This window comes from Anomaloglossus baeobatrachus, chromosome 9 (genome assembly GCF_048569485.1).
Source record: "Anomaloglossus baeobatrachus isolate aAnoBae1 chromosome 9, aAnoBae1.hap1, whole genome shotgun sequence".
NCBI classification, from domain to species: Eukaryota; Metazoa; Chordata; class Amphibia; order Anura; family Aromobatidae; genus Anomaloglossus; species Anomaloglossus baeobatrachus.
This window is the reverse complement of record NC_134361.1, coordinates 107671016-107694792: the sequence shown is the minus strand read 5'-3', so window position 1 is coordinate 107694792 and position 23777 is coordinate 107671016. Positions and strand designations below refer to the sequence as shown.

Sequence of the window (23777 nt, the reverse complement as noted above, 5' to 3'; positions counted from 1 at the left end):
GGACCTAGGTAGGTGCCATTTCACACTCACTGCTTTTGTCTCTGTGATCTTTAACAGAGACCATTCCACACACCCTCCAAGTAAGGGAGGAATTGCCTTATTTACTAATTATATTCCTCTGTGAGTTTAACAGGTATTGCACTCTGCCATAGTCTGCAGCAGAGTCTGCACGGTGGACCCTGACTGTCTGATATTCCTTTAGGTTTTATTATCAGACGGCCCCCCATAACAGTGAGAGACTGACTTCCTGTCTACACAACGCCACATGTAATGGACTGGTTGTCACACAAGTGATCACGTGACACAATTTCCTATAAAGAAGCTGGAGAAATGTATAGATGGAACTCAAATGGGATGACATATATTGACCAGTGAGATTATGGATGTTGTGTAAGCATTACATGTGCCCCCCAAAGAATCATGCTGGAGTGTTTCTTTCATGTTTGTACAATGAGGACAGGTTGATTTGGCAGCATATATGCATGACTTGTGTTGTACAGTGGTTGATTATTTGTTCTGTGTATAAGAACTAACTGTCTGTAATAACTTCTTCAATTTCTAGGAAGCCATAGAAAGATTTAATGCACCTAACAGCAGCAAATTCATCTTCATGCTGAGTACCCGCGCCGGAGGCCTTGGAATAAATTTGGCAACTGCTGATGTGGTGATTTTATACGACTCAGACTGGAACCCTCAAGTCGATTTACAAGCAATGGTCAGGAATATAAACTTCTGCACTTGTCGTTTTACTTGTTGCTTTATTTTATTTTCTGTTTTATATTTAGGTAAAATATTTCATATACATTTCAGAGGGGGAATACTTTATATCCTGGATGTTAGATTCGATATATGAGACTCACTGGCTAATCATGTCACTGGTGCGACATTATTGTCCACAACTAGGGTCAGATGGTGCGAAAAAATCAATTTTCTTTCTGTGCAGCTGATACTACAGCATCCAATAACCTATAGGGAAACTGCAGACAAACTACACCCAGGGATATAAGAAGATTTCACATCATGGTTTTATAAAAAAAATGATACCGTATTTTCCGGCGTATGAGATGGCTAGGCGTATAAGTCGACCCCCAGTATAGTATAGAGTTTGGGATATATATTGTATATACTCAAGTGTAAGACGACCTAAGTAATATCCCCATTGGTTAGTGATGTCCCCTGCAGTAATGTGCTCATTGTTTAGTAATGTCCCCTGCTGTAATGTCCCCATTGTTTAGTAATGTCCCCTGCTGTAATGTCCCCATTGTTTAGTAATGTCCCCTGCTGTAATGTCCCCATTGTTTAGTAATGTCCCCTACTGTAATGTCCCCTGCAGTATTGTCCCCATTGTTTAATAATGTCCTCCTGCTGGTTCCCTTCTGTCCCCTATCATGCCGTTGTTTACACATAAAAGATATGTCTCTGACGCCTCATTGGGGGACACAGGACCATGGGTGTTATGCTGCTTATCCATAGGAAGACACTAAGTAGATGCAAAGATGTTAGCTCCTCCCCTGCAGTATACACCCCCTGGCCCAGCCAGGCTACTTCAGTTTTAGCTTAGTGTCTATAGGAGGCACATCTCTGCAGACTACTGCAGCAAGAATTTTTTGTTTTTAGAGGGCGACGGTTCCTTTGGGGACTGATTTCCCCAAACCATCACAGGCGGGAACGCGGAGTGTCGCCTACCCGTACCCCCTCCTGCGACGCTGGATCCTGGGCTGTTACTCACTGGATGACAGGTCTCATGGCACTGATTTTCCAGAGCCCAGAGTAGATGAAAACTTCCTCAGTCCCTCTTGCAGGCTCTGAGTTGATACATGCTCCGCACCAGCGTGACCAGACTGCATCTCCACAGGAGCTGAGGTGAGATCATTCCGCTTTTTCCAGAGCACATGAAAAACTTCCTCAGTCCCTCTTGCAGGCTCTGAGTTGATACACGCTCCGCACCAGTGTGACCAGGCAGCAGGCATCAGACTGCCATCTCCACAGGAGTTGAGGTGAGATCCTTCTGATTTTTCCAGAGCCTCAGAGCAGATCAAAAACGTCCTCAGTCCCTCTGGCAGGGTCTGAGTTGATACACGCTCTGTGACCGGTCACAGCAGACAGGAATTGGAGCAAAGGTCACACTGACTGGATTGGGCTGATTGCAGACTCCTGCATAGCATTCCACCTGCGGCAGGGGGAGGAGACAGCTCCCAGGACTCAGTGCAGCCGCAGCTGGGGTACACTTATAGAGTTTTTTCTGTCCACCATTGTTGTGCAGGGCTGGAGGGGTGAAGGGGAATCCCTTCCCACCATTTTCTTTATATTATATTTTCTCATGCCTTCTTGTCAGAGCTAAGCCCCGTCCCCTCCGACACTTGATAAGCCACGCCCCTTCACGAAAGCACGCGTACCTCTCCTCACACAGGAGCCCTGCAGAGCATTGCTCCCTCTTGTTGTGATCGGAGCCTGTGGGCGTCTCTCAGAGCTGGCTTCCTCCTTCCCACAGGAACTGGGACACAGGAGGAGGGGGAGGAAGGGCCATCAGGTTCTGGGTGAGTTATATCCTCACTTGCACATTAGCTGTGCAGAGCATTGCTCCCTCATTACAATCAGAGTTTGTGGCTCATCAGCCAGAGGCTGCAGTCACATGTTTTATGCCCTGCACAACTACAGCAACAACTATAAGACTGTTAATGTATCCTGCCACACTGAGCTACTAGGGGATGATAGAACCTCTTCCTTCTGTGAGTCCGGTGGCCCTGTAGCTCCCCCCCGCCACCACTGCAGCAACCGCTGCCAGCCCAGAGCCTACGGCTCCCAGTCCCCCGGAATGGGCACAGTTCCCAGAACCTGGGCTGGCTATGCAACATCGTCCTCACACCCCTCGGGGCCCCTGGACAGGACGCAGCCTGATGACACCTCTGTAGATGGTCCTTCTGATAAGAATCAGCCCTCTGCTTCACCGGTTGCAGATGAGAAAAAGGGCATGACCCCCATGGTTCTCCCTCTGGGGTACACAGATGGTTTTCTCCCACATGTTCCGCGGTCTCTGAGTTGCCGGAGGAAGGGGAATGATGTTTGTACAGGGATAATTCCGTGGTTTCAACCTCCCCGAGCGATCAAGCTGCGATGGACTCCCTTATTGCAGCAATCAAATAAAACTCTGCATGTGGAAGATCTCCCATTCACTACTGACCCTGCGGTCTCCTGTAAAAGGGTGAAGAAACCTCAAAAAAAAAAAGTTTTTTGACACCGCTTTGGTATCTGTAAACTCATGGAGTCCCGGTATCCCTTTGGCTTAGCTGTCTCTAAGGGCTGGGCCGATCCGGCCTTGGTGAATCCTCACCTGGCTTCCGCCTGCCTGAAGGACCCTCCTGTCTGTTACTTGATGGATCCTCCTTCAAGGATGCGACGGACAGACAAGTGGAGCAGCTCGATCGCTCCACTTTGAGGCTGCGGGTCCCTCTCCCCTTCCGTGTGGGTCGCACAGGCACCAGGACTGCCAGTTTCCCTCAGACCCTCACAGATGTAACAGTTCACATTGCTGCGGCGGCAGAGTACCTCATGCAGGCCTCCCTCGACGCTGCTACCTGTGCAGTTATTGCCGCCTCAAATACCATAGCCATCTGTAAGGCCCTCTGGTTCCGATAATAGAGATCGGACTCGGTCTCTAAGAAGCCTCTCACAGTACTCCTTTCCAGACCGATGGTTTGCCGATCGTCTGGACAGCCTCTTTTTTTGTCTGACGCCACGGGAGGAAAAGAGTACCTCCCTCCCCCAACTCTAGCCCAGGATGTTTTTTACTAGACATGCAGGGCCCGACCTTCTCAGCCCTCCCCAAGTCCACCTCGTCCTGGCAGTCTAGACAAAGACCGAGGAGTCTCGTCCTCCTCCATCTGGGCCGCCGCCTCAGACCCCAAATGGGTGCGATACCTTGTGTCTTCTGGTTATCACATTGAATTCCGAACCCGATCCCCTGGTCAGTTTTTTCTCTCAAACCCCCCCAAAGGCTCCAAAACACCGCGAGGCCTTCTCCTCAGTGATCCACTCCCTCCAAACGGCGGGGGTGATGGTACCTGTCCTGGACGGCGAGAGGTTCAAGGCCTTCTATTCCAACCTCTCGTGGTCCCGAAAAAAGGACGGGTTAGTTAAACCCATCCTGGACTTCTAACACCTGAGCAAACATGTGCACGTAAGAAGATTCAGAATGGAATTCCTAGGGTCCATTTTTACCTTTATGGTCGAAGGAGAATTCCTTGCCTCCCTAGCTATCAGGGACGCGTACCTGCACATACCCATCGCTCCAGCTCACCAAAGTTCCTCCACTTCGCTGTTCAGGACTTCTTTTTTTTTTTTTGATTTGTGGCCCTACCCTCGGCTCTGCCACAGCACCAAGGGTTTTAACAAAGGTCATGGCGGCCGCCATGAGTGCCCTTCACGCCAAGAGAGTGGCTGTTCTGCCTTGCTTGGATGACCTCCTCGTCAAGGGCTGAACCAGCGTCCGGATCTCTGTGGGCACCCTATCCTGCTTAGGGCGGCTTCTGACTCCAGTCAAATCATCCCCGGTCCCGTCAAAATCCGTCACCTCCCTGGGCATGTCCCTGGACACCCTTCGAGGCTTGATATTTCTCCCTCAAGACAAGGCGACCGCTCTACAACAATCGATACACTGCCTTCTACATACTCTCGCTCCATACAATTCAGTATGAGAGTGCTAGGTTGGATATCGGCGGCTATAGAGTCAGTGCTGCTCGCTTAGCCACACGACCGCCCACTGCAGCTTGCGCTTCTAGCTGCCTGGGACAAGAGCCCCTTTTCCTTGGACGAACTTTTCACCTGACATCTTCAGTCAGGTATGCGCTTTGCTGGTGGCTTCAGTCCTCTTCCATATCGAGAGGGAGTTTTTCTCCCTCAAGTGGACTGGCTACTCCTGACTACGGACGCCAACCTCTTAGTCTGGGGAGCAGCGCACTGGCTCCACACTTCTTGGGGACGTTGGACGCCCCAGGAGTCTTCCCTTCCCAGAAATCAACCTGAAAATCAGCGCGATCTTTCTCGCGCTCAGGTCATTCCCCCCTTCTGCTAGCAGGTCGTTTGATTCGGGTCCAATTGGACAATGCAACAGCTGTGGCCTAGATCAATCTGCAGGGAAGTACCAGCAGCAAGACAGCTTATCTCGAGGTCCTCAGGATCCTCGCCTGGGCCGAATCAACGGGGGTCTGTGTTTTCAGCGTTACACATACCGGGAGTAGAGAACTGGGCGGCGGACCTTCTAAGTCGCCTAGGCCTGGCCGCCGGAGAGTGGTTTCTCCACCCAGAAGTGTTCCCACACATCTGCACTCGCTGGAGTACACCAGACGTGGATCTAATGGCCTCAAGGTTGAACGCAAAGATACCCGCGCTCTTAGCCAGGTCACGTGATCCACAGTCCATCGGCGCGGATGCTCTAGTCTCCTGAAGTCGCTTCCATCTACCTTACATGTTTTTCGCCTCTGCCCCTGCTGCCGCGAGTAATCAGGAAGATCAAGGCAGAAGGAGTCCCGGTGATACTAATAGCACCGGACTAGCCCAGGTGCGCCTGGTATGCCGAATTAGTACAATTGCTTATGGCGCCTCGTAAGCATCCCAGACCTGCTGACCCAAGAGCCCATTTCCCATCAGAACTCCAGAGCCCTGAAGCTGTCTGCCTGGTCATTGAGACCTGGACTTTAACAAGAGCGAGATTCTCTCCCGTGGTCATCTCCACCATGTACAGTGCCCGAAAGCCGGCCTTCATCCCGTATTTTCCACCGTACGTGGAAAACTTTCCTTTCCCAGTGCAGGGAATCTAATGTCCAACCTATGCCTCTGGCGATCCCCAGAATTCTTGATTTTATTTTTGCAGTCAGGTTGCAAAAGGGGTTGGCCCTCAGCTCCCTTAAGGGGCAGGTTTCATCTCTCTCAATATTCTATCAATACCGCCTAGCTTGCAATCTGCAAGTCTAGACTTTCCTCCAGGGCGTTTCCCATCTAGTTCCCCCGTACAAACGGTCGCTGGACCCATGGGACCTCAATCTCGTTTTGGACGGTATCCAGAGGTCCCCCTTTGAACCTCTTATGGAATCTTCTCTTGCTCTTCTCTCCTGGAAGGTAACATTCTTAGTGGCGATTACGTCCATCAGACACGTTTCGGAACTGGCAGCACTCTCTTTCCGCGAACCCTTTCTGATCTTTCATCAGAGAACAAGGTGGTTCTACGCCCCTTCTGGATTTTCTTCCGAAGGTTACTTCCCCGTTTCATATGAACGAGGACATTGTTCTGCCTTCCTTTTGTCCACCCAGTCCATAGGGTGGAAAGGTTCCTATATTCGTTAGACCTTGTGAGGGCTCTCAGATATTACGTACCCAGGACAGCCCCTTTAGGAACATGGACTCCTTGTTCATCATTCCTGAAAGGCCTAAGAAAGGAGAGGCAGCTTCATAGGCAACGCTGGCTCGCTGGATTCGCTCTGCGATCCAGGAGGTCTACCACTTGAAACTCAAGCCCATTCCTAGTGGGCTGTGGACTCATTCCACGCGAGCAGTTGGCACCTCTTGGGCATCAGGCTTCAGTGGAACAGGGGTGTAAGGCTGCGACCTGGTGTTTCAAAGCATTATCGAGTCCATACCCAGGCTTCGGCTGAGGCGAACCTAGGTAGGAAAATTCTGCAAACGATAGTGCAGCACCTATCTCAGTATGCGCTCCTGGCTATCTGGGACTGGTTCCTAGTCCTTGGGTTGCATTGTTTGTTTACCCACCCAGGGACTGCTTTAGGACGTCCCATGGTCCTGTGTCCCCCAATGAGGCGTCAGAGAAAAACGGATTTTCTTTGTCGCTCTATTGGGAGACCCAGACAATTGGGTGTATAGCTACTGCCTCCGGAGGCCACACAAAGTATTACACTTAAAAGTGTAAGGCCCCTCCCCTTCTGCCTATACACCCCCCGTGGGATCACGGGCTCCTCAGTTTTCATGCTTTGTGCGAAGGAGGTCAGACATCCACGCATAGCTCCACTGTTTTAGTCAGCAGCAGCTGCTGACTATGTCGGATGGAAGAAAAGTGGGCCCATATAGGGCCCCCAGCATGCTCCCTTCTCACCCCACTCTTGTCGGCGGTGTTTGTTAAGGTTGAGGTATCCATTGCGGGTACGGAGGCTGGAGCCCACATGCTGCTTTCCTTCCCCATCCCCCTCAGGGCTCTGGGTGAAGTGGGATCTTACCGGTCTCCAGGCACTGAGACCGTGCTCCATCCACAGACCCGGAGAACCTGCTGGATATGGAGCGGAGTATCGTCAGGGACAGGGCCCTGCTACATTAAGGTACTCTGTGTCCCCGTACAAATCGCGCACACACACACCAGCATGCTGGGTGTGTTAGTGCGCCGGGGACAACAGCGCGGAGCGCTTGTGCTATTACTCACTGCAGCTTAGCTGAGTGAGTTTATGTATTAGAAACTGCCGCGCCGGCCGCTGCTGGCTGTTTTTACACTGTGGCGCGGCTGGGACTTGTGGTGCGCCGGGGACTTCCGCGCTGGCCGTGCACATAGGACGGCCGCGCTTATTACTCGAGTCCCCGGCTTTGCGGCCTAGTTTCGTTTCGTTCCCGCCCCCAGGCCTGCCAGTCAGGGGAGGGGCGGGACGCTGTTCAGAACGTCAGCGCCGAGGGCTGGAGTCTGCTTAGCATGCTCCAGCCCCCTCACTGGACACAGTGGGACGCCAGTTTCCCGCACTTTGTCTGGGGCACGCCCACGGCCCGCCCCTCTTCACAGGACGCCGGCAGCCATTCCTGTTTGCAGTCTGAGCTGGAGAAGGGAGACAAGCTCTGGGACACCCAGTCACAGGATTCTGGCGACCTCACACCCGCTTTTGAGCGGGCGGTAAGCAGCACCTGAAGTGCTGACCCCACTAATGCTGAAGTGTTCATTTGTACTTTATGCTTGTATGCTATACATTGCACTGTACGGTCGCTATTCTTGGCTATATACCCTCCTAGATGGCTAGACAACAGCATGTCGTCCGCAAACAGCAAGGGTGCCAAGGCACAGGCTTTTATGCTGCTTGTACCGCATGTGAGGCTGTTCTACCGGCAGGTGCCACTGACCCCCATTGGGTGCAATGCTCCCCTGTAGCACTTGCTCAGCCGGGGTCTCTGCTAGAGGTGGCCCAAGGAGAACCACCTGTGAACACTGTCCAGGTGACAGGGACGGAGTTTGCAGTTTTTGCTGATAGATTGTCTGTGACTATGTCTAAAATCCTAGAGACTTTGCAGTCCAGACCGGTAACTCAGACCATGGGCACTGTTGATTCAATGCTCCCTGGCCCCCCTCATTTGGAACAAATCCGTGCTCCGGGGGGTCCCATACATCCCAAGGTGAAGGCTCTGACACGGACGACAGTCCCAGACAGCCTAAGCGAGCTCGCTGGGAGCGGCCCTCGACTTCATCACACTGGTCAGGGTCCCAGCAGGAGGACTCTCTGTATGATGAGGCAGACGTAGCTGATCAGGATTCTGATCCTGAGACCGCTCTCAATCTGGATACACCTGATGGTGACGCCATAGTGAATGATCTTATAGCGTCCATCAATGGAATGTTAGATATTTCTCCCTCAGCTCCTCCAGTGGAGGAGTCAGCTTCACAGCAGGAGAAATTCCATTTCAGTATCCCAAGCGTAAATTGAGTACTTTTCTTGACCACTCTGACTTCAGTGAAGCAGTTCAGAAACACCACGCTTATCCAGATAAGCGTTTCTCCAAACGTCTTAAGGATACACGTTATCCCTTTCCCCCTGGCGTGGTCAAGAGCTGGACCCAGTGTCCAAAGGTGGATCCTCCAATCTCCAGGCTTGCGACTAGATCCATAGTTGCAGTGGACGATGGGGCTTCTCTTACAGATGCCACTGTCAGACAGATGGAGCTCTGGTTGAAATCCATCTATGAAGCTATCGGCGCGTCGTTTGCTCCGGCATTCGCAGCCGTATGGGCACTCCAAGCTATTTCAGCTGGTCTTGCGCAGATTGACACTGTCACATGTACATCTGTTCCGCAAGTAGCGTCCTTAACCTCTCAAATGTCTGCATTTGCGTCTTGCGCTATTAATGCTGTCCTGGACTCTACGAGCCGTACGGCAGTGGCGTCCGCCAACTCCGTGGTTTTACGCAGAGCCTTGTGGTTAAGGGAATGGAAGGCAGATTCTGCTTCCAAAAAGTGCTTAACCAGTTTGCCATTTTCTGGTGACAGACTGTTTGGTGAGATGAAATCATTAAACAGTCCACGTCTAAGGATTCTTCCTTACCCCAGCCCAAACCTAACAAACCCCAACAGAGGAGGGGACAGTCGAGGTTTCGGTCCTTTCGAGGCTCGGGCAGGTCCCAATTCTCCTCGTCCAAAAGGACTCAAAAGGATCAGAGGAGCTCAGATTCTTGGCGGGCTCAGTCACGCCCAAAGAAGGCAGCCGGAGGAACCGCGACCAAGGCGGCTTCCTCATGACTTTCGGCCTCCTCTCTCCGCATCCTCGGCCGGTGGCAGGCTCTCCCGCTTTGGGGACATTTGGCTGCCACAGGTCAAAGACCGTTGGGTGAGAGACATTCTGTCTCACGGGTACAGGATAGAGTTCAGTTCTCGTCCTCTGACTCGATTCTTCAGAACTTCTCCACCTCCCGACCGAGCCGGTGCTCTTCTGCAGACGGGTGCTCTCTAAAGGCAGAAGGAGTGGTGATCCCTGTTCCTCTTCAGGAGCAAGGTCACGGTTTTTACTCCAATTTGTTTGTGGTGCCAAAAAAGGACGGGTCTTTCCGTCCTGTTCTGGACCTAAAACTGCTCAACAAGCATGTGAAAACCAGGCGGTTCCGGATGGAATCCCTCCGCTCCGTCATCGCCTCAATGTCTCAAGAAGATTTCCTAGCATCAATAGACATCAAGGATGCTTATCTCCACGTGCTGATTGCTCCAGAGCACCAGCGTTTTTCTACGCTTCGTTATAGGAGACGGACACCTTCAGTTCGTAGCCCTGCCTTTCGGTCTGGCGACAGGCCCACGGGTCTTCACCAAGGTCATGGCAGCAGTAGTAGCAGTCCGGCACTCTCAGGGTCACTCTGTGATCCCTTACCTGGACGATCTACTTGTCAAGGCACCCTCTCAAGAGGCATGCCAACACAGCCTGAACGTTGCGCTGGAGACTCTCCAGAGTTTCGGGTGGATCATCAACTTTTCAAAGTCAATTCTGACCCCGACCCAATCGCTAACATATCTTGGCATGGAGTTTCATACTCTCTCAGCGATAGTGAAACTTCCGCTGGACAAACAGCGTTCACTTCAGACAGGGGTGCAATCTCTCCTTCAAGGCCAGTCGCACCCCTTGAGACGCCTCATGCACTTCCTAGGGAAGATGGTAGCAGCAATGGAGGCAGTCCCTTTCGCGCAGTTTCTTCTGCGTCCACTACAATGGGACATTCTCCGCCAATGGGACGGGAAGTTGACGTCCCGCGACAGGAACGTCTCCCTTTCTTCGGCGCTCCATTGGGAGACCCAGACGATTGGGTGTATAGCTACTGCCTCCGGAGGCCACACAAAGCACTACACCAAAAAGTGTAAGGCCCCTCCCCTTCTGGCTATACACCCCCAGTGGGATCACTGGCTCACCAGTTTTCTGCTTTGTGCGAAGGAGGTCAGACATCCACGCATAGCTCCACTGTTTAGTCAGCAGTAGCTGCTGACTATGTCGGATGGAAGAAAAGAGGGCCCATATAGGGCCCCCAGCATGCTCCCTTCTTACCCCACTTGTGGTTTGTAAGGTTGAGGTACCCATTGCGGGTACAGAGGCTGGAGCCCACATGCTGTTTTCCTTCCCCATCCCCCTGAGGGGCTCTGAGGAAGTGGGATCTTACCGGCCCCCAAGCCCTGAGGCCGGGCTCCATCCACAGACCCAGTGAACCTGCTGGATACGGAGCTGGGTACCGTTCAGGGACAAGGCCCTGCAACTTTCAGGTACTCTGTGTCCCCGTACAGACAGGCACACACACGCCAGACTTGCTGGGTGTGTTAGTGCTCCGGGGACAGTAACGCTGCACGCTGGGGTTTGAGTCACAGCAGCTTAGCTGTGTGACTTCATGTGCTGGGAACTACCGCGCCGGCCACTCTCGGAGCGGCGGCGCGGCTGGGACTTGTAGTGCGCCGGGGACTTAGCGCCGACCGCGCTTTTACGGCGGCGGCGCTTATAAATTTAGTCCCCGGCTTTTGCGGCCTAGCTCCGCTTCGTTCCCGCCCCCTCCCTGTCAATCAGGGAATGGGACAGACGCTGTGCAATCGTCAGCGCCGAGGGCTGGAGCCTTATTTACATGCTCCAGCCCTCTCACTAGGCACAGTGGGACGCAGGTTTCCCGCTTTTGGTCTGAGCACGCCCAGGGCCCGCCCCCCCCTCCACAGGACGCCGGCAGCCATTCCTGCATGCAGTCTGGCTGGAGGACGGACACAGGCTCTGGGAGACCCAGACTAGGGATTTCTGGCGACCACACACCCGCGTTTAGCGGGCGGTAAGCAGCACATTAGTGCTGGCCCCACTAGTGCCACAGTGTTGTATTGGTGTACTTTTTCCTGTACCAGATATATATATATATATATATATACTGCACTGTACGGTCGCTTCTTGGCTGTATACCCTATATTGCTCTGAGGAGACAACAACATGTCATCCACAAAACGCAAGGGTGCCAAGGCACGGGCTGTATACACTGCTTGTACAGCATGTGGGGCTAATCTACCAGCAGGCTCCAACGACTCTCATTGTGTGCAATGTTCAGTCCCAGTGGCACTTCGTCAGCCAGAGCCTATTGTGGTGGTAGCCCAGGCAGAGACGCCTGTGAACCCTGCCCCGGTGACGGGGACAGAATTTGCAGTCTTTGCTGATAAAATGTCTGTGACTATGACAAAAATCCTGGAGACCTTGCAGTCCAGGCCAGTTGCTCAGACCATGGACACTGCTGTGTCTATGTTCCCCGGTCCCCCTCAGTTGGAACTAATCCGTACTTCAAGGGGGTCCCAGGCATCACAGGCTGAGGGCTCTGACTCCGATGACAGTCCCAGGCCGCCTAAGCGAGCTCGCTGGGAGAGACCCTCCACGTCATCACGCGGGTCAGGGTCTCAGCGAGAAGGGTCTCTATATGATGAGACAGAGGTGGGTGATCAGGAGTCTAGTCCTGACACCGCACTCAATTTGGATACGCCAGATGGTGACGCCATGGTAAATGACCTTATAGCGGCCATCAATAGGCTGTTGGATATTTCTCCCCCAGCCCCTTCAGCAGAGGAGGCAGCTGCCCAGCAGGAGAAATTCCATTTCCTGTATCCCAAGCGTAAATTGAGTACTTTTCTGGACCACTCTGACTTCAGAGAATCAATCCAGAAACACCATGCTTATCCGGACAAGCGTTTTTCCAAACGTCTTAAGGATACACGTTATCCCTTTCCCCCTGACGTGGTCAAACGCTGGACCCAGTGTCCAAAAGTGGACCCTCCAATATCCAGGCTTGCAGCTAGATCCATAGTTGCAGTGGAGGATGGGGCTTCACTTAAAGATGCCAATGACAGACAGATGGACCTTTGGTTGAAATCTGTCTATGAAGCTATTGGCGCGTCGTTTGCTCCAGCATTCGCGGCCGTGTGGGCGCTCCAAGCTATTTCAGCTGGTCTGGCACAGGTGGACTCTTTCATACGTCCAGCAGTGCCGCAAGTGGCGTCCTTAACTACGCAAATGACTGCGTTTGCGACCTACGCTATCAATGCGGTACTGGACTCTACGAGCCGTACCTCAATGGCATCCGCCAACTCTGTAGTTTTGCGCAGAGCCTTGTGGTTAAAAGAATGGAAAGCAGATTCTGCTTCTAAAAAATGTTTAACCAGCTTGCCATTATCTGGAGACAGACTGTTTGGTGAGCAATTGGCGGAAATCATTAAACAGTCCAAAGGTAAGGACTCTTCCTTACCCCAGCCCAGATCAAGCAAACCTCAACAGAGGAAGTGGCAGTCAAAGTTTCGGTCCTTTCGAGGCTCGGGCAAGCCCCAATTCTCCTCGTCCAAAGGGACTCAGAAAGAGCAAAGGAGCTCTGATTCCTGGCGGGCTCACTCACGCCCCAAGAAAGCAACCGGAGGTACCGCTTCCAAGGCGGCTGCCTCATGACTTTCGGCCGCCTCCCTCCGCATCCTCGGTCGGTGGCAGGCTCTCCCGCTTTTGCGACATTTGGCTGCCACAGGTCAAAGACCGGTGGGTAACAGACATTTTGTCTCACGGGTACAGGATAGAGTTCAGTTCTCGTCCTCCGCCTCGGTTCTTCAGAACTTCCCCACATCCCGACCGAGCAGATGCCCTTCTGCAGGCGGTGAATTCTCTAAGAGCAGAAGGAGTGGTGGTCCCTGTTCCTCTTCGGGAACAAGGACAAGGTTTTTACTCCAATCTCTTTGTGGTGCCAAAAAAGGACGGCTCATTCCGTCCTGTTCTGGACCTAAAACTGCTCAACAAGCATGTGAACGCCAGGCGGTTCCGGATGGAATCCCTCCGCTCAGTCATTGCCTCAATGTCTCAAGGAGATTTCCTAGCATCAATAGACATCAAAGATGCTTATCTCCACGTGCCGATTGCTACAGAGCACCACCGCTTTCTACGCTTCGTGATAGGAGACGACCATCTTCAGTTCGTAGCTCTGCCATTTGGTCTGGCGACAGCCCCACGGGTATTCACCAAGGTCATGGCGGCAGTGGTAGCAGTCTTGCACTCTCAGGGACACTCTGTGATCCCTTACTTGGACGATCTACTTGTCAAGGCACCCTCTCAAGAGGCATGCCAACTCAGCCTGAATGTTGCACTGGAGACTCTCCAGACGTTCGGGTGGATCATCAACTTCTCAAAGTCAAATCTGTCACCGACCCAATCACTAACGTATCTCGGCATGGAGTTTCATACTCTCTCAGCGATAGTGAAGCTTCCGCTGGACAAGCAGAGGTCACTACAGACTGGGGTGCAGGCTCTCCTTCAAAGTCAGTCGCACTCCTTAAGACGCCTCATGCACTTCCTCGGGAAGATGGCAAAGACTCTCTGCAGTGGTGGCTTCTTCCCACCTCATTATCACAGGGAAGATCCTTCCTACCACCGTCCTGGGCGGTGGTCACGACAGACGCGAGTCTGTCAGGGTGGGGAGCAGTTTTTCTCCACCACAGGGCTCAGGGTACGTGGACTCAGCAGGAGTCCACCCTTCAGATCAATGTTCTGGAAATCAGAGCAGTGTATCTTGCCCTGCTAGCCTTCCAGCAGTGGCTGGAAGGAAGGCAGATCCGAATTCAGTCGGACAACTCCACAGCGGTGGCATACATCAACCACCAAGGGGGGACACGCAGTCGGCAAGCCTTCCAGGAAGTCCGGCGGATTCTGATGTGGGTGGAAGCCACGGCCTCCACCATATCCGCAGTTCACATCCCCGGCGTAGAAAACTGGGAAGCAGACTTCCTCAGTCGCCAGGGCATGGACGCAGGGGAATGGTCCCTTCACCCGGACGTGTTTCAGGAAATCTGTCGCCGCTGGGGAAGGCCGGACGTCGACCTAATGGCGTCCCGGCACAACAACAAGGTCCCAACCTTCATGGCACGGTCTCGCGATCACAGAGCTCTGGCGGCAGACGCCCTAGTGCAAGATTGGTCGCAGTTCCGGCTCCCTTATGTGTTTCCACCTCTGGCACTCCTGCCCAGAGTGCTACGCAAGATCAGATCCGACTGCAGCCGCGTCATACTCGTCGCCCCAGACTGGCCAAGGAGGGCGTGGTATCCGGATCTGTGGCATCTCACGGTCGGCCAACCGTGGGCACTACCAGACCGACCAGACTTACTGTCCCAAGGGCCGTTTTTCCATCGGAATTCTGCGGCCCTGAACCTGACTGTGTGGCCATTGAGTCCTGGATCCTAGCGTCTTCAGGATTATCCCAAGGGGTCGTGGCCACCATGAGACAGGCTAGGAAGCCCACGTCCGCTAAGATCTACCACAGAACGTGGAGGATATTCTTATCCTGGTGCTCTGCTCAGGGAGTGTCTCCCTGGCCATTTGCATTGCCTACCTTTCTTTCTTTCCTGCAATCTGGGTTAGAAAAAGGTTTGTCGCTCGGCTCCCTTAAAGGGCAAGTCTCGGCGCTATCCGTCTTTTTTCAGAAGCGTCTAGCTCGACTTCCTAAGGTGCGCACGTTCCTGCAGGGGGTTTGTCATATCGCACCCCCGTACAAGCGGCCGTTAGATCCATGGGATCTGAACAGGGTACTAGTTGCCCTCCAGAAGCCGCCCTTCGAGCCTCTGAGGGAGGTTTCACTTTCTAGACTATCACAGAAAGTGGCTTTTCTGGTAGCGATCACATCTCTTCGGAGAGTGTCTGAGCTAGCAGCGCTGTCATCCAAGGCTCCTTTCCTGGTCTTCCACCAGGACAAGGTAGTGCTGCGCCCCATTCAGGAGTTTCTCCCGAAGGTGGTATCCTCTTTTCATCTTAATCAGGATATCTCTTTGCCTTCTTTTTGTCCTCATGCAGTTCATCGGTATGAGAAGGATTTACATTTGTTAGATCTGGTGAGAGCACTCAGAATCTACATTTCCCGCACGGCGCCCCTGCGCCGCTCCGATGCACTCTTTGTCCTTGTCGCTGGTAAGCGCAAAGGGTCGCAGGCTTCCAAAGCCACCCTGGCTCGATGGATCAAAGAACCAATTCTTGAAGCCTACCGTTCTGCTGGGCTTCCGGTTCCTTCAGGGCTAAAGGCCCACTCAACCAGAGCCGTGGGTGCTTCCTGGGCATTACGACACCAGGCTACGGCTCAACAGGTGTGCCAGGCAGCTACCTGGTCGAGTCTGCACACTTTCACCAAACATTATCAGGTGCATACCTATGCTTCGGCGGACGCCAGCCTAGGTAGAAGAGTCCTGCAGGCGGCAGTTGCCTCCCCATAGGGGAGGGCTGTCTTCGCAGCTCTAACATGAGGTATTTCTTTACCCACCCAGGGACAGCTTTTGGACGTCCCAATCGTCTGGGTCTCCCAATGGAGCGCCGAAGAAGAAGGGAATTTTGTTACTTACCGTAAATTCCTTTTCTTCTAGCTCCTATTGGGAGACCCAGCACCCGCCCTGTTGTCCTTCGGGATTTTTGGTTTTTTCGGGTACACATGTTGTTCATGTTGAACGGTTTTTCAGTTCTCCGATGTTACTCGGAGTGAATTTGTTTAAACCAGTTATTGGCTTTCCTCCTTCTTGCTTTTGCACTAAAACTGGTGAGCCAGTGATCCCACTGGGGGTGTATAGCCAGAAGGGGAGGGGCCTTACACTTTTTGGTGTAGTGCTTTGTGTGGCCTCCGGAGGCAGTAGCTATACACCCAATCGTCTGGGTCTCCCAATAGGAGCTAGAAGAAAAGGAATTTACGGTAAGTAACAAAATTCCCTTCTTCTCAGGCGGCCAAGGAATCTTTTCGGTGGCGGCTTCTTCCCACCTCATTGTCAAAAGGAAAGTCCTTCCTACCCCCATCCTGGGCGGTGGTCACGACAGACGCGAGTCTATCAGGGTGGGGAGCAGTTTTTCTCCACCACAGGGCTCAAGGTACGTGGACTCAGCAGGAGTCCACCCTTCAGATCAATGTTCTGGAAATCAGAGCAGTGTGTTTTGCCCTACAAGCCTTCCAGCAGTGGCTGGAAGGCAGGCAGATCCGAATTCAGTCGGACAACTCCACAGCGGTGGCATACATCAACCACCAAGGTGGGACACGCTGTCGGCAAGCCTTCCAGGAAGTCCGGCGGATTCTGACGTGGGTGGAAGACACGGCATCCACCATATCCGCAGTTCACATCCCGGGCGTAGAAAACTGGGAAGCAGACTTCCTCAGTCGCCAGGGTATGGACGCAGGGGAATGGTCTCTTCACCCGGACGTGTTTCAGGAGATCTGTCGCAGCTGGGGGATGCCGGACGTCGACCTAATGGCGTCCCGGCACAACAACAAGGTCCCAGCTTTCATGGCACGGTCTCACGATCACAGAGCTCTGGCGGCGGACGCCTTAGTTCAAGATTGGTCGCAGTTCCGGCTCCCTTATGTGTTTCCACCTCTGGCGCTGTTGCCCAGAGTGCTACGCAAGATCAGGTCCGACTGCCGCCGCGCCATCCTCGTCGCTCCAGACTGGCCAAGGAGGTCGTGGTACCCGGATCTGTGGCATCTCACGGTAGGACAACCGTGGGCACTACCAGACCGGCCAGACTTGCTGTCTCAAGGGCCGTTTTTTCCATCTGAATTCTGCGGCCCTGAACCTGACTGTGTGGCCATTGAGTCCTGGATCCTAGCGTCTTCAGGATTATCTCAAGAGGTCATTGCCACCATGAGACAGGCTAGGAAACCAACCTCTGCCAAGATCTACCACAGGACGTGGAAGATATTCTTAGCTTGGTGCTCGGCTCAGGAAGTTTCTCCCTGGCCATTTGCATTGCCTACTTTTCTTTCCTTCCTGCAATCCGGGTTGGAAAAAGGTTTGTCGCTCGGCTCCCTTAAAGGACAAGTCTCTGCGCTATCTGTATTTTTTCAGAAGCGCCTGAACAGACTCCCACAGGTACGCACGTTCCTGCAAGGGGTTTGTCATATCGTCCCTCCTTACAAGCGGCCGTTAGAGCCCTGGGATCTGAACATGGTTCTAATTGCTCTCCAGAAGCCGCCTTTCGAGCCTATGAGGGATGTTTCCCTTTCTCGCCTTTCACAGAAAGTGGCCTTTCTAGTAGCGGTCACGTCTCTTCGGAGAGTGTCCGAGCTAGCAGCGCTGTCATGCAAATCTCCCTTCCTGGTGTTTCACCAGGACAAGGTGGTTCTGCGCCCGATTCCGGAGTTTCTCCCTAAGGTGGTATCCCCCTTTCATCTCAATCAGGATATCTCCTTACCTTCTTTGTGTCCTCATTCAGTTCATCAATGTGAAAGGGATTTGCATTTGTTGGATCTGGTGAGAGCACTCAGAATCTACATTTCCCGCACGGCGCCCCTGCGCCGCTCGGATGCACTCTTTGTCCTTGTCACTGGTCAGCGTAAAGGGTTGCAAGCTTCCAAATCCACCCTGGCTCGGTGGATCAAGGAACCAATTCTTGAAGCCTACCGTTCTGCTGGGCTTCCGGTTCCCTCAGGGCTGAAGCCCCATTCTACCAGAGCCGTGGGTGCGTCCTGGGCATTACGGCACCAGGCTACGGCTCAGCAGGTGTGCCAGGCAGCTACCTGGTCGAGTCTGCACACTTTTACCAAGCATTATCAGGTGCATACCTACGCTTCGGCGGTCGCCAGCCTAGGTAGACGAGTCCTTCAGGCGGCGATTGCCCCCATGTAGGAAAGGGCCGTCTTACGGCCCTATCACGAGGTATTATTTTACCCACCCAGGGATTGCTTTTGGACATCCCAATTGTCTGGGTCTCCCAATAGAGCGACAAAGAAGAAGGGAATTTTGTTTACTTACCGTAAATTCCTTTTCTTCTAGCTCTAATTGGGAGACCCAGCACCCGCCCCTGTTTTTTTGTGTACACATGTTGTTCATGTTGAATGGTTTCAGTTCTCCGATATTCCTTCGGATTGAATTTGCTTAAACCAGTTTATTGGCTTTCCTCCTTCTTGCTTTTGCACTAAAACTGAGGAGCCCGTGATCCCACGGGGGGTGTATAGGCAGAAGGGGAGGGGCCTTACACTTTTAAGTGTAATACTTTGTGTGGCCTCCGGAGGCAGTAGCTATACACCCAATTGTCTGGGTCTCCCAATTAGAGCTAGAAGAAAAGGAATTTACGGTAAGTAAACAAAATTCCCTTCTTTGTGTACTCACCGTAAAATCGTTTTCTCTTAGCCATCATTGGGGGACACAGCACCCTCCCTGTTGCCCTGTTGGGCCTTAGCTTTTTTCTCTCTCAGTACTTTTTTGTTATGAGTATTCACTCACGTTTTTTGTTACTTGTTCTCCTACTGCTTGTGTACTAAAACTGAAGTAGCCTGGCTGGGCCAGGGGGTGTATACTGCAGGGGAGGAGCTAACATCTTTGCATCTACTTAGTGTCCTCCTATGGATAAGCAGCATAACACCAATGGTCCTGTGTCCCCCAATGATGGCTAAGAGAAAACGATTTTACAGTGAGTACACAAAAATCCGTTTTCTCACCTCTCCTCTGTGCCCGCGGTGCCTCCAGCTGCTTCTTGCAGTCCGCAGGCACACAGACTCCTCCATGATAGCGTGAACGGAGCGGCCACTGCACGCTGCCGTCATGGCTTTACTACAGTTGAATGCTGTACGGCGCCACAAAGCATTCAACTTCAGTAAAGCGCTGACAGCCTCGGTGGCCCTGTGTATTGGACGCGATCATGGAGGGGTGCTTCTTGTGGACGACAGGCACACAGACCCCTCCGTGATAGCATCCTATATACATGGCCACCGAGGCTGTCAGCGCTTTACTGCAGTTGAATGCTTTGTAACGCCGTACAGTATTCAGCTGGAGTAAAACCATGACGACATACTGCAGCGGCCACTCCATACATCGGACGCTATCACAGAGGGGTCTGTGTGCCTTCAGACTGCAAGAAGCAGCTGGAGGCACCACGGGCACGGAGTACAGGTGAGAATATCTTTTATTATGTATAACCGACGGCACCGTGCACCGCCATATAAGACGACCCCCGACTTTTGAGAAGATTTTCAGGGGTTAAAAAGTCGTCTTATATGCGGAAAATACGGTTTGTTGTTTTCCCCTAAAAAGACCCCTCTGGTATTTCTATAGAAAGGGATTACTCTAAAAGCTAATGCTATGAATGATGACTATGTGCCAGTTCAGCAGCAATGCATTTGCAGTTCATTACTTGGTATTATCATTAAGTTTCTACACAAGAAATTTTTTTACTTTGTGTTTGCTACAGGATCGAGCCCATCGCATAGGCCAGACGAAAACTGTCCGGGTATTCCGGCTCATTACCGACAATACAGTGGAAGAAAGGATTGTGGAGCGAGCGGAGCTAAAACTCAGGCTGGATTCTATTGTCATCCAGCAAGGTTAGTTATTGACCTGGTTAGGTTTCACTTCTAGAGTATATAAAAAAGTGAGTACACCCCTCACATTTTTGTAAATATTTTATTATATCTTTTCTTTGGACAACACTGAAGATATGACACTTTTAATATACAATGTAAAGTGGTCGGCGTACAGCTTGTATAACAGTGTATATTTGATGTGCTCTTTAAATAACTCAACACACAGCAATTAATGTCATAAACGCTGGCAACATAAGTAAGTACACCCCTAAGTGAAAACAGCCAAATTGTACCCAAAGTTTCAATATTTTGGGTGACCACCATTATTTTCAAGCTGGGCCTTAACACTCTTGGGCATGGAGTTCACTAGAGCTTCAAAGGAGCCACTTCCATGCTCCATGACAATATCACAGAGCTGGTAGGTGTTAGAGACCTTGCGCTCTTCCAACTTTTCTTTGAGGAGGCCCCACAGGGTTTAGGTCTGGAAACGCTTGGCCAGTCCAGCACGTATACCCTCAGTTTCTTTAGCAAAGTAGTGGTCGTCTTGGAGGTGTGTTTGAGATCGTTATCATGTTGGAATATTGCCCTGCGGCTCAGTACTTGTTGGCATTCAAGGTTCCCTCAATGAACTGTAGCTCCACCCAGCCGACAGCACTCATGCAGCCCCAAACCATGACACTCCCACCAGCATGCTTGACTATAGGCAAGATACACTTGTCTTTGTACTCCTCAAGTGGTTGCTATCACACACGCTTGACATCATCTGAACCAAATAAATGTATCTTAGTCTTATAAGACCATAGTCAATGATTCCAGTAATCTATGTCCTTAGTCTTCTCTTCAGCAAACTGTTTGTGGTTTTCTTGTGCATCATCTTTAGAGGAGGCTTCCTTCTGGCATGACAGCCATGCAGACCAATTTAATGCAATGTGCGGCGTCCAATCTGAGCACTGACAGGCTGAGCCACATCCTTTTAACTTCCTCATCCCTTTAACCTCCACATATGATTCTGAATACGTGCACACAACTTCTTTGGTTGAGCATGGCTAGGCCTCTTGTGAGCGGAACCTGTCTTACTAAACTTGCTGTATGGTATTGGCCACCGTGCTACTGCTTAATTTCAGGGTGTTGACAATCTTCTTACAGCCTCGTCCATCTTTATGTAGAGGAGCAATTCTTCTATTCAGATCCTCAGAATTCTTTGCTATGAGATGACATGTTGAGCTTCCAGTGACCAGTATGAGAGAGTGTGTGAGAGATAACACCAAACGTAACACCCCTGCTCCAGATTCACACCTGAGACCTTGTAACACTGATGAGTCACACGACACCAGGTAGGGGAAATGGCTAATTGGTGCAATTTAGCCATTTTCACTTAGGGGTGTACTCACGTTTGTTGCCAGCAGTTTAGATATTAATGGCTATGTGTTGAGTTATTTAGCGAGCACCAAATTTACCCTGTTATACAAGCTGCACACTGACTACTTTACATTGTTTCAATGTGTCATATCTTCAGTGTTGTCCCATGAAAGGATAAAATAAAATATTTGCAGAGAGGTGGCTTAGACCATGAAGCAGATAGTCCTGTCTCGGCCATCAAAGGTTGAGTTGGGAATACCTCTTTAAATAAACAGATGTGTGAATATCCCTCTTGACTTTTCTGGGGTTGTTTGCTATTCATTTATAAACACATGGACTAAGAAAAGTAGTATAGTGTGAATCAGGCCTTAGGCTATCATGTCTGTGGCCTGGAGGCAGCTTGGTGGAGCTGGAGCCTTTCACCTCTGCAGTATGTGCCGTGGAGAGCCAACAAACCTAATCCTCAACCCTTAGATGGTACCAAAGCTTGAGAGGAGCTTACCAATATGAATCTCTATTTTCACTCTCCTATTCCAATGGTGTACTTTATGGAGTTTCAGAATAAGCTGAACTCTGCAGACATATATACAAAATATTGTGGCAAAAGAAGCTGTTATATACGAGGGTTTCTCCAAGTAAAGCAATGATAATACGGAGGTATAGGTAAAAACTTCTAATCTTTGTAACTTTAGGGCGACTTATCGATCAGCAGTCAAACAAACTTGGGAAGGATGAAATGCTGCAGATGATCCGCCATGGAGCCACCCATGTGTTTGCATCCAAGGACAGCGAACTGACAGATGAAGATATTACTACAATTTTGGAAAGGGGGGAAAAGAAGGTAGCATTGCTCCTTATCTGTCACTTAATCCGATTCCATTCATTTCTGACAGCCATTACAACCACCATTATGAAACAAACCTATTCATTATACCATACCGCTATGCTGTGAAGACAAGGTATACAGAAACTTACATATTCATATAGGCTGATCGAATGTAGAATTATTCATTATTAGTATATGCAAATTACCTCTTCAAAGAGAGAGAGTAGTTGATCTCAAGCGCCACCTATTGGATGTAGCAATCCTAAATGTCAATATCAACCCTTTAAACAAGCCTTGACACATGACTTAGCATATGAAACAAAACCAGAAACTATTTGTGGACACGTGTTTCAGGGTGTTTGCCACTCCTCAGTGCAAAGCAGAACTAAGTTAGCTAAGTGAGAGGTCTCTGACTTAAGTGGGAATATTATTAGTATACGCATCTTTAAAACCTCCCTTTTCAGCCTTATTTCTATAGCTAAAGAAACCTTTCTTTTCAGACTGCTGAAATGGCCGAGCGCATGGAGAACATGGGGGAGAGCTCACTAAGAAACTTCTCTATGGATACAGAAACAAGTTTATATAACTTTGAAGGAGAGGATTATCGAGAAAAACAGAAGGTAACATTTTTGTATTGCAGAACTTATAAATTACATATTGCGTCTTATCAAACCTGTACCAACTATCTAAGCTTGTTTCAAAGAGTTTCTATATCAAACATAAGAAATCATTAAAGGGGTTGTCCACTACTTTTACATTAATGGCCTCTCTTAGCATAGGTCATCAATGTCTGATCGGCCGGGTTCACCCCACACCTTCGCTGATCAGCTGTTCTAGGTGACAGCAGGTGGCCGGAAATGCTCAGTTTCGGAGCTGCGTCATCTTTTGATAGTGGCTGGTGCCAGGTACTTCACATCCACCTCCAATTGATTTAAGTGAGAGGCGGATCTGCCGTCCGGTCACAGCCGGTATCAGGTGATTGTGCCGATCCGAAACTGAGCATTTCCGGCACCAAGAACAGCTGATCAGAGGGTGTGCTGGGTGTCGGACCCCAACCGATTAGACACAGAAGACCTATCCAAAGGATAAGCCATCAATGTAAAGGTACTGAACAACTCCTTTAAAGGGGTTGTCTGGTTAAACTGGAGTACCTGCAGATTTCTGAATCTTTACACCTCACGCAGTCGAGATTCTCCAGTGTTGCCGGTGAGAGCGGGTGGTCATATGCTGCAAGTATGCGATTTGTGTTCTTCCAGTCATATTTGAAGTAGGCATTTTGACATACTCTTATTGAGCGAGGCTGCAAATGTCTAGTTGGAATGTGGCCGATAGTATGCAAATTGCATACTTGTGGTGAAGTGACCGCCTGCTCTCATTAACACTGGAGAATCCTGACTGCGTGCCATGGGCAGGCTGTAAGATTCAGAAGTTTGCAGTCACATAGAATGATTGCAGACTTTTATCAGGACATCGGACAACATTGTGAATTGAACATCTGAGGAAGGAGCTGAAACCTGCAGCCTGAAGAAGACGCCTTCACTCCTGAGACACAAGGAGCTGTT

The 23777-nt window shown here is 51.0% G+C and overlaps 1 protein-coding gene across 1 annotated transcript in view; it reads left to right on the top strand.

The window, feature by feature from the left end:
- Positions 1 to 23777, top strand: part of LOC142251274 (SWI/SNF-related matrix-associated actin-dependent regulator of chromatin subfamily A member 1) — a 304197-nt gene that overhangs the window by 149492 nt on the left and 130928 nt on the right. Inside the window, exons 13-16 of the mRNA XM_075323917.1 lie at positions 563 to 715; positions 19919 to 20051; positions 22082 to 22230; positions 22716 to 22835. Coding sequence (XP_075180032.1) covers positions 563 to 715; positions 19919 to 20051; positions 22082 to 22230; positions 22716 to 22835 — 555 coding nt within the window. The remainder of the gene's footprint in view (positions 1 to 562; positions 716 to 19918; positions 20052 to 22081; positions 22231 to 22715; positions 22836 to 23777) is intronic.